Source organism: Abramis brama (assembly GCF_963993115.1).
Source record: "Abramis brama genome assembly, contig: SCAFFOLD_81, whole genome shotgun sequence".
Lineage (NCBI taxonomy): Eukaryota > Metazoa > Chordata > Actinopteri > Cypriniformes > Leuciscidae > Abramis > Abramis brama.
This window is the reverse complement of record NW_028156046.1, coordinates 139,390-150,555: the sequence shown is the minus strand read 5'-3', so window position 1 is coordinate 150,555 and position 11,166 is coordinate 139,390. Positions and strand designations below refer to the sequence as shown.

The 11,166-nt window shown below is 40.0% G+C and overlaps 1 protein-coding gene across 1 annotated transcript; it reads left to right on the top strand.

The window, feature by feature from the left end:
* Nucleotides 1-206: 206 nt before the first annotated feature.
* On the top strand, nucleotides 207-4,535 carry LOC311077122 (extracellular calcium-sensing receptor-like; the record flags this gene model as incomplete). Its single annotated transcript, XM_084138931.1, has 5 exons — nucleotides 207-500; nucleotides 718-1,503; nucleotides 1,680-1,901; nucleotides 2,223-2,346; nucleotides 3,622-4,535. 5 exons carry the CDS (start codon nucleotides 207-209, stop codon nucleotides 4,533-4,535), a joined length of 2,340 nt encoding a protein of 779 aa, XP_083995057.1.
* Nucleotides 4,536-11,166: the final 6,631 nt, after the last annotated feature.

The window sequence follows — 11,166 nt, the reverse complement described above, 5'->3', positions numbered from 1 at the left end:
ACTAGACGGCCACAACCACTTGAGTGCAGTGGCAGGTATTTCATTCTAAATTAAATGCCGTTCTTAACAACGTAGGGTAAATAGCTGATGATTGTCCTAAAATTATGTTCATAACTGTATTTTAAAGTAAAATAAGTTAATAAGAAGCAAACAGGTTTAGGTGAGAGCTCTTTTTTAATAGGAGGCTATGTGTGTACTTCAACAGCATGGACTTCAGAGAGCTGCGCTTTGCTCGTGCCTTGCAGTTCACTATCCAAGAGATAAACAACAGCTCCGATCTCTTACCGGGCATCACATTAGGGTACCATATATATGACTCTTGTGCCTCTGTGCCAATGGCAATTAAAGTAGCGTTACAGCTTGCCAACGGACAAGATCTGGTATTTAACGACACTGATTCCTGTGCCAAATCTGCTGCAATTCCTGCACTAGTCGGAGATTCTGCTTCCACGCCGGCTATAAGCATTTCAAGACTTCTCGGTCCTTTTGGAATTCCACAGGTGCTTGGACAATAAAACAATTTCCTTGTCTTCTTATTTAAAAAAAAAAAAAAAAAGTGTCACAGTGTAAAAATGATTGTAATTTTGACCATAACACTGGTGAACATTGTCACAACAGTTAGTTAGTTAAGTATGTGATTCGAGTATTCAACATGTTCTACTTAACATCCTTTCATGTTCAGAATATAGTATTATTTGTCTTCACTCTGCACTTTAGGTGAGTCACTATGCAACATGCGCGTGTCTCAGTGAAAAGCGGCAACATCCTACTTTCTTCAGGACAATCCCCAGCGATCACCATCAAGCGGCCGCACTGGCACGGATGGTCAAGCACTTCGGATGGACGTGGATCGGGACTGTGTGCAGTGATTCAGACTACGGGAACAATGGCATGGCATCATTCTTGAAAGCTGCGGAGAACGAGGGAATCTGTGTGGAGTATTCTGAGGCCTACTACAGGACCCAGCCGCACAGTAAACTGAAAAAAGTCGCTGATGTCATTCGCAGATCAACGGCTCGTGTAATAGTTGCCTTTGTGGCTGCAGGTGACATGAGATTTCTCTTAGAAGAGCTGAGTCAGCAGCCTCCTCCTCCAATGCAATGGGTTGGCAGCGAGGCGTGGGTTACAGATCCACAAATGCTGCGGTTTAATTTATCTATCGGTGCTGTGGGCATTGCAATCCCGCGTTCTGTTATCCCAGGATTTCGTTACTTTTTACTTGACTTGTCTCCAGAGCAGGCGCTGAAATTTCCCCTGCTGACAGAATTCTGGGAAAGCTCATTTAGCTGTAGTCTAAAACAACAGACAGGTTCTTCTACTGGTATGCCAGCATGTGATGGCACAGAGGACCTGCACGCATTACAGAACCCGTACACAGACACGTCCCAGTTGCGCGTCACTAACATGGTGTACAAAGCCGCATATGCTATAGCTCATGCCCTACATGGCATTGTCTGTAACGAAAACCAATGTGACAAAAACATCAAATTTGAGCCCCGACAGGTAAGTTTTCTCATCTTGGAATAATGAAATTTTTAATGCGTTTAAAATTCTACAGTATTCCTTTACTTTTTTGTAAACCTAAATATAGGCTATATTCAACCACACCCATTTTAGTACTGATTATTCAGCAAATAATTGTAAAAACACTTTTTTGATTAGATTTTTGTATCATGCAGGTTTTTGATCAACTCAAGCAAGTGAATTTTACTAAAAATAATTATTCTGTTTCATTCGATACCAATGGAGACCCCGTGGCCACCTATGAACTTGTGAATTGGCAGCTTCAGGGAGACGGTTCAGTTGATTTTGTTACAGTGGGTCAATATGATGCATCCCAGCCTAAAGGCCAAGAATTCAGTCTGAGCAGAGACATAATTTGGTTTGATGAGAGTGAGAAGGTATACAATGTGTTGTTTTATTCTCTGTGGTTGTAAATATATATGAATTTTATACAGTACCCCTGGATTTTTTTTTTTAAACTTATAACCATTTAAACACACGTTCTTTATTTATGTCATACACTTCAAGTAAATAAACTGAACAAAACAATATATTTGCTTAGCATTCAACAACACTCTTCGTTTACTTTATTTTAAAGATCCACAAATGCTGCGGTTTAATTTAACCGCATTAAATTAAGCATTTTTGGCCAAATTTGGCCAATTTAAGCATTTTTGGCCAAAGTCTTTAATTTCTGACTCTGTTACTGTCACCTGCAGGTGCCTGTGTCTGTGTGCAGTAAGAGCTGTCCTCCAGGCACTAGGAAGGCTGTGCAAAAAGGAAGGCCTGTCTGCTGTTATGACTGCATTAACTGTGCTGATGGAGAGATCAGCAATGAGACAGGTGCTTTGTCAGGATATTCTTATACAATATACAGTATAATTGTAATATTAGACCATTTTTAATGGAGAATTTTCCATACACACTGAAAGCATGTGACAGTACATGAATTATTCATATATATATATATATATATATATATATATATATATATATATATATATATATATATACACACACACACAGTGGTGGCCAAAATGATTAGAATGGTAAGATTTTTTAATGTTTTTAAAAAAGTCTCTTCTGCTCACCAAGGCTTCATTTATTTGATCCAAAATACAGCAAAAACAGTAATATTGTGAAATATTTTTACAATTTAAAATAACTGTTTTCTATTTGAATATATTTTAAAATGCAATTTATTTCTGTGTTGGTAAAGCTGAATTTTCAGCATCATTACTCCCATCTTCAGTGTCACATGATCCTTCAGAAATCATTCTAATATGATGATTTGATGCTCAAGAAACATTTATTATTATTATCAATGTTGAAAACAGTTGTGTACAATTTTTTTTTCAGGATTATTTGATGAATAGATAGTTCAAAAGAACAGCATTTATCCGAAATAGAAAGCTTTTGTAACTATCACTACCGTTCAAAAGTTTGGGGTCAGTAAGAGGTATTTTTTTTGGAAAGAAATGAATGAAATTAATAATTTTATTCAGCAAGGATGCATTAAATTAATCAAAAGTGACAGTATATATACATTTATTATGTTGCAAAAGCTTTCTATTTCAATCTGCTTTAAAATGCTGTTCTTAAAGCAGTGTTCCTCTCAGCACTAAATTGACTATCTTCACATTTTTGAGCAACTGAATACAATTTTTTTCATCTTGCCTTTCATAAAAAGGTCAAATTATCTGATATTTTAAAGGACATATTGACCTTGACACACAGCTGTGAGAGGCCTTTTTTATGATGGAATTATTATTATTATTATTATTATTATTTTGGTATGTTTCTGCATATTAACTACTTTACATTAACTACTTAAATTTAGTAAACACGTTTTTCCCCCTTTTTTTCAAATACCACTAAGCAGTGAAGCAGTTTTGTTAAAAATATTTTAATCTTTTAATAATCCTTTTTGAAATTAATATAGTTGTATGTATGAATTGCATTTTTATGTATTTTAAATGACATATAATAAATAAATTAGCATCATGTTATTGATCCCCTCATTTGGTCATTCTAAAACAGTAGTCTGACATCATATGTCTAAATTTTGTTTCTGTGATTCATAAATGGCTGTTAAGCACTGATTTCTTCATCTTCCAGATTCTTTACAATGCCTCAAATGCCTGCCCGAGAACTGGCCCAATAATGAGAAGGACAAGTGCCTTCTTAAACCAGTGGAGTTTCTCTCCTGGAATGAGATCCTTGGGATTATCCTAGCTGTTTTCTCTGTTGTTGGCTCTTCAGTGGCATTGAGCATTACTCTAGTCTTCTACAAAAACAGGGCATCTCCTATAGTAAGAGCCAACAACTCAGAGCTGAGCTTCCTATTGCTCTTTTCATTGACTCTGTGTTTCCTCTGTTCACTTACCTTCATTGGTCAGCCCACTGAGTGGTCCTGTATGTTGCGTCACACTTCATTCGGGATCATATTTGTCCTCTGTATCTCTTGTGTTCTCGGAAAAACAATAGTGGTGTTAATGGCCTTCAAGGCTACACTTCCAGGAAGTAATGTTATGAAATGGTTTGGGCCTGCACAACAGAGACTCAGTGTTTTTGGTTTCACTCTTATACAGATTCTTATATGTGTGATTTGGTTAAAAATATCCCCACCTTTCCCCTACAATAATATGCAACACTACAAAGAAAAGATCATTCTTGAATGCAGTTTAGGATCAGTTATTGGTTTCTGGGCTGTACTGGGTTATATTGGCCTCCTAGCTTTCCTTTGCTTTATTTTAGCTTTTCTGGCCCGCAAGCTCCCTGATAACTTCAATGAGGCTAAATTCATCACATTCAGTATGCTCATATTCTGTGCTGTTTGGATCACCTTTATTCCAGCTTATGTCAGTTCTCCAGGGAAATTTACTGTAGCTGTGGAGATATTTGCTATTTTAGCTTCAAGCTTTGGTCTGATTCTCTGTATTTTTGCTCCTAAGTGTTTCATTATTGTCTTTAGGCCAGAGCAGAATACCAAAAAACATTTAATGGGTAAAGTGCCATCAAAATCCCTTTGAGACTCAACTATTTTTACATGTTTGTGCTATATGTGCAAATATGTAATGTAAAAATGTATGTGCAAAAAAATATGATAAATAAATAAATATGAAATATAATATGAATATAAATAAATCTATATTATCTATTATTAATCTAAAATATACATTTTTAGCATGTTTCTGTAGTTCAGATGTAAAAATAAAAAACTTTTTTTTCCTCTCACATTTAACATTGCTTAAAGGGATACTCCACTTTAAAATGAAAATTCTGTCATCATATACTCACCCTCATGTTGTTTCAAACCTGTATGAATTTCTTTCTTCTGCTGAACAGAAAGGAAGATATTTAGAAGAATGTCAGTAACCAGACAGTTTCTGGTCTCATTGACTTCCATAGTAGGAAAAAAATATACAATCAGGATCGATTGATGTATAACACAAGCATATAAGATAAAATTTAATATTAGTATTTTGATTCTTTTTTGCACTGATAATGAAAAAAACGAGCCTATTGCGCCGGCGCGATAGCCGACCTCAGGGGGTTAAGTATGTTGAGAATAGAAGATTGGGAAGATGGAAAATCGATCAGCAAAAAATCATTGAGTAAATGCAAAACAAAAGGAAGTTTACAGACATTCAGCAGGATCCAACACAAGGCTTCTGAGAGACTGTTGAAGATGTGAGGGCTACTTCTACACCAAAATGTGAAATAAAATTCTAAAATTTAGAATTCCATTTGATTCCGAAAAGTGGCCAATCGGAGGGGTGGATTGGCATGGTTTTGAAAGTGTTTTGAAAGTGTCTGTTATGTCAGCCTTAGCTAACCAAGCGCCTTGGCCAGCTAACTTGATTAACTGAATAGCATTGTCAACCGAGGCATAATGTAGAGAGAAAGGAGTTAGGGGAATACATTTATTAACACTAGCTATGTTAGAGGAATGAGGGGAAGATTTACGCGTTGCGACGCCGATAGAATTGATCCGAAAATGAGAGAAAAGAGGAGAAGCGAAAGGGCCAATAACGTATCCTTTATTGACCTCTTTCTCTAGTAGTGCTGAAACCACGTCGGGTTCATTTCTGGCTGATTGCAAATTTTTTGCAACAAAAGAGGCAGTGAGATGTGAAAGAACGCCCACCCGAAACCCTTGGGACAAGCCAGTGATTAGATAATCAACAAATGATGGATCAGGGTGAGAAAAAAAGTTAGCTTGAAAGGTTTGTAATATTAATAGGAGTAGATGGGTGACTTTTCAGAATTTTCTCTGGTTTGGGGCTTTCCCGCGGGTTGCAGGTTTGTACCGGCGTGGACAGACGGATCCTTGCAAGAACTACAAATGTGAGCAAATTTACAATTAGAATAGGAAAAGAAAGATTCATTAAATAGAAAACATATAGGAACACCATTGAATTCTGCAACATGGCGACCTCTGCTGTTTGAAGGGAGTCTTACGTTTTCAGCACCACGGACTTCGGGTGGATCATTGCTTGCGAAAGCTTTAGGGCAGAATGAAGCCGAGTGACCGTGAGCGCTGCAAATAGCACAAGCCAAGCTTTTTTGGCCGCCGAAGTGACGAACGAGCAGTTCAGTGTCTGTAACTGACCAGTCTAGTCTTGAGTTAAAAAGTGTGATGAAGGAAGCAGATTTAGCAGAAAATTACTTGTGGTATTCGTAAAACAACGTGCCCCTGTATCTTTGGCTGAAGTCTGCCATCATAGCTAAGTAGAGATCTAACCCTTCTCTCTGGATAATTTGGCACAAAATGTCTCTGTAGATGCTGAAAGCAATTACGAATTCACCAAACGAGAGATTGCGTTGTAAGCGATGATTGGAGGTTTTAAGAACTGCCACGTTACCACAGTCAACCATTTTCCTGTCAGCAACGGGCGAAGGAAGCAGTAATGTAACCAAATGAATATCCTTACCTTGGATAATGTTGGCTCTTAGGTGAGGAGACACCGTTACGGTGGCTGGTGAAACAAAACGCCTACCAAAAGCTGGAGCTGGAGCTGCTGTTGATAGGTTGAAGTTTGAAGGAGCCGGTAGGGCAGAAACATCTTGAAATGGCGTCTGAATCGTGTGTAGAGGAGTCGGCAAGGTAGAAGATGTGGAAGGCACGTTCGAAGAGTTGCTTAATCCAAAAGAGGGAGGATGGAACTGTGGAGTAGCTGAAGAGTTTGTGGCCGGGTCATGGAAACAAATGAAAACATACTTAGAAACCAAGTAGACAAAGTAAACCGGAAATAAACAAAGTAAACGTCTCGGGTTACGACTGTAACCATTGTTCCCTGAAAACAGAGAACGAGACACTGCGTCCTGAGATGCTTTTAGGAAACACCTCAGCGTGATTGGTATCTGAAGCAACTGTCAAATCACAGCAATCGTATTGGCCTTAAAGGAACGGTGGCCATTCGCTTTATGGGGACAACTTGTCAACCCCCATAGCCACCAGGGAGGCTGTCCCGGTCTAACCTGAGACCTAGTCTAGCTAAAAACCTGTCTGTTTCCTAAAACAGAGCCTCTTACCATTACTTGCTGCATGAGAGGTAGCCAGATGAAAGAAGGCAGTAACCAGCTCACACCGGACAAAGAGACGGGCATCCTGGGGAGCAGGACTCAGTATAGCGCTTTTCAAACCCTTACAATCGAGGGGAATTACTCTGCTCGACCCTGGACCTACAAAGCGCTATCTTTTTCAAAGCACTGTGAAGGCTGGGTACTCTTCATAGGGTTCCTAATGAGAGAAGTACCTCCAGCTCTATCAGGAGATGATCTACCAAGGGGGTTCATATGAATCTCTCGACCTTCAGATCAAACTCAGGGAGTGAGGTTCTTTTAAGGGACGACCCTCTCGAACGAGGGAGTACCTAACAGCCTAATAAACACTGATCTACCAGGGGGGTCTCATGAGAGTCCTTCAACCTTCTGACCAGACTCAGGGAGCGGAGTACTCTACAGAAAGACCCTCTTAAATGAGGGGAGCACAACCTAAGCTCAACCGAGTAGAGCATCGACCAAGTTTTAAAGCAATAACAGGGAGGCTCCTGAGGAGACTACAACTTTATGTAACTCTAGGGAGCTAGGATATTGAATTAGCTGGAAGTGCTAAAAAATCTAGCTCGACCCGGAGGATCACCTTCAAGTTGGCCTGTTACTTGGTAACAAATCTAGAACTCTAGGGCTAGTACCAGGGAGGCTATTGTGAGGCCTGCAACATGATATCAGTCTGCACCATTCTAGGGAGCCAGGACATTCTTTAGCTACACTGCTAAGTGGAGGGCCCACTACTTGGTAGCAAATCAATTTCTAGCAGAGATAGCCACCAGAGGTATGCTAGGCTTGGGATACTCATTCACATTGCCAATACAAGCAATGTACTCAGCTTAGCGCTTTTTACCCTTTAAGTGAGAGGAGCATAGATCTCATGCATTCAGACAGTCGAGGTGGACCCTATGTAGGGCTTACTACTCCAGAGTAACACAGGCATGTGCTTGGGCAAAATGTTTGAGCTCTAAGGGAGTGTACTCAACACCATCCTGAATAGGAGGGAGTACTTAGTTGGCTTGACCTGAGCATCATTGGTGCAGGGCACAAGGTGCTTCAGAGCTCTGGGAGCAAAGTATTCTTAGACAAACCTTGAAGAGGGGGAGTTGATATCAGCTTGACCCGATATAAAGCTCAAGGGTGGAAGCCTGAACAAATACTGACTCTTGCTCCAAGACAGGTTGCTGTCTGAGTTAATCTCTGGAGGAGGGGAGAACTCAACAGGATGAAATTCCATGGAAGAGGCCTAAAACACTCAACCCCATGACTAGATAGTCAAAATCAAGGAGCTTTCACAGGAGAGCCTGCTCTAAAAGGCCACAAGTTAGATAATGCTACTAACCAGAGCTCTAGAGAGTGAAGGCTTCTGCATAGTGCTTGTCAATCTCTAAGCGAGAGCAAGCCTAACAATGCCCAGGTGACAATCACCGGGGAGGCCTTTTTGAAGAAATAGCCTGCAACACCTGACTATTTGTGACCCGCTCTAGCGAAATGAGTCGGAAGTCGCAACGTTCCATTTTAAGTTATGGGCCGATTATGTGGAAAAAACAATGAAATAAGAGATTTTTTTTTTGTGTGCTAATTTCAAAGAGCAGACATTCAAAAATAACCTCCCAAAGTTTTGTAGTCCAGATAATTGAGTAAAGGTATTTAAATGACTATTAAAGTTTACAAAGTTTTACTAAATTCGCTGGAAATGAACATTCTCAACTACTCTCCTCACCTCTGAGGATTTCCCGGGTATCCCCTGAAACGTCACTATCTCTGCTCTCCAAATATGGTGTTGCACGTTGTATAGAACCAATCAAAAAGCTTAGAAATGTACACAAACGCGCTGATCGGCAAGCGATTGGTCCAGCCATCCTCCTGTCAGACTCGCGGCGCTCTTTGTAAACAGCAGATCTCCTCAGAAAGATAACCGGTAAATAATATTAATAATTTGAGAAATGTCGCTGTCAAAAGAGAGCAAAGTCGCCACAGCGTTGAACTCACTGGAGGCTTCTAACCTAAGCTCTGCTGCTGGTCAGCAAGAGGCTTGTCAGTGGTTTTTTTGGATCTGGAGACGTGTCATCCTCTGATGACAGCGGCAGCGAAAGTGACAGCCCTGTGGAAGAGGATCACGATGATGATGATGAAAACGTTGAGCAGCCTGTGACTGATGTCGGGGAAGTTAATAGGGTCATGTGTAGTTGTGAAACAGTAAGTAGTGAGCGAGATGACGAGTTAGCAAAAATACGTGCATTTTGCTGTAACGGGTGTAAACTCAACGATGGAGAGCCGTGTTTTCGGTCATTTGATGAAGAGTTCGTTTACAGATACGTCTGTCTATGGCCTCTCTCACCGAATACGAGAAAGACCTGGTCCTGTTGGGGAAACTGAGTTGCCACTTTCACAATTCCAAGATGACAAGATGCTCAAAGAAGAAAGTGCAGCAAGAGCGTCAGCACCAAAGGACAGAAAATTACGTTAATGGCAAGAGAGTCTGTCGAGAGACATTCAAGTTTTTACATTGGTAAGTAACTTAAAAATGTAAGCAGCTCTTAATTCAGAACTAGCTATTATGGCGAAATGCATTGCTCTGCATTTTAGTGACAGTGGGTTGTTCTTGTTTTTATTTTAGCATAAGCCAAAACAAGCTGACAGCTCTCCTTAAGCATTACAAAGAACATGGGTTGACCCCCCGTGTAAAAACATCCGGTGGCCGTCAGAAATCAGACAAGCGCCTGCTCACGCATGATGACATCTGTCGTGTGGTGTCATTCATCGTAAACTTCGCAGAGCTTCACGGACTGGTTCTTCCAGGTCGAGTCCCTGGCTACAAGCGTTTTGACATCAAGTTGCTGCCCTCTCATTACACCAAGGCCACAGTTTTTCGTGCCTATGAACAGGCAGTTAGGTCAGGAGGTATGTATTCTTTATTAATGAGCATTTCAGTGTTGAACTGATAAACCTATTATGTTGAAAAATAACATAACAATGTGATAATGAATGTTATTCATTAGTTTTCACATGTAGTCTATGCTTGCTGAGTGATCGTTAGTGAAAGGCTTGCCAGTTAATGATAGACTGTAATTGATGGAAAAGTTTTAAAGTGTATTACAGTTTTTTTACAGTCGCTAAGACACATTGCTCAATACTTAAGTCACTTTTTCAAAACTCTTCACACAGTTCTCCTAACTAACTTTCAGCTCGCCACAGCAGTTCATTTCACATTCAAAATGCAGTAACACTACCAAATCACTTCATTCATGTCTCAAATCAACACATTCTTACACAACACTAGCAAAGGTTTACAGCCAACAAACACACTTTGTCACCCACAACACAATGACCTAAAACACTAACAAAAGGTAACTTTATACAATGTTTTCCTCTGTAAATGCTTTCTTTCTTCTACCTCTCCACTGTTTAGAATTCACTGTAATATGTTACTAGAATGAATCAGACATGATGCAGTATACTTTATATATTTGATGTCTTTTTATGTCAGATTTAGTAATTCCAAAGTACAAAAAATTGAGTTTTGAAAAAGTGACTTAAGTATTGAGAAATGTGTCTTAGCGACTGCAAAAAACTGTAATAGTGCATCAAACCCAAATTGAGGAAGTTCTTCCCAAACTTTGTTTTATCAGAACATCGGGTGGTCAACATTGTGACCTTTCGGCGCCTGTGGAAGACCCATGTGCCCTACATAGTCCGGACGAAGCCAATGACTGACTTGTGTTGGGAATGCCAAAAAAACAACTCGACCATCTACAAGTCTGCCAACCTGACCGAAGCAGAGAAATCTGAGCGATGCAGAAAACAGGAAGACCACCTCATGAAAGTGATATTAGAACGCTCACTGTACCAAGACATGGTTCAGAAAGCCAAGGATACTGTAAAAGACCATGGCATTCATGAACTCGGTCCTTGTGATCCATGCTCCCGAGAAATCACAATGCATTACTCATTTGATTTTGCTCAGCAGGTGCATTTTCCCTCCAATCCACTTCAGCCCGGTCCTATGTACTTCTTGACCCCTCGAAAATGTGGCTTGTTTGGCATCAACTGTGAGGCTATTCCAAGACAGGTTAACTACTTAATCGATGAGAGTGTATGTATCAC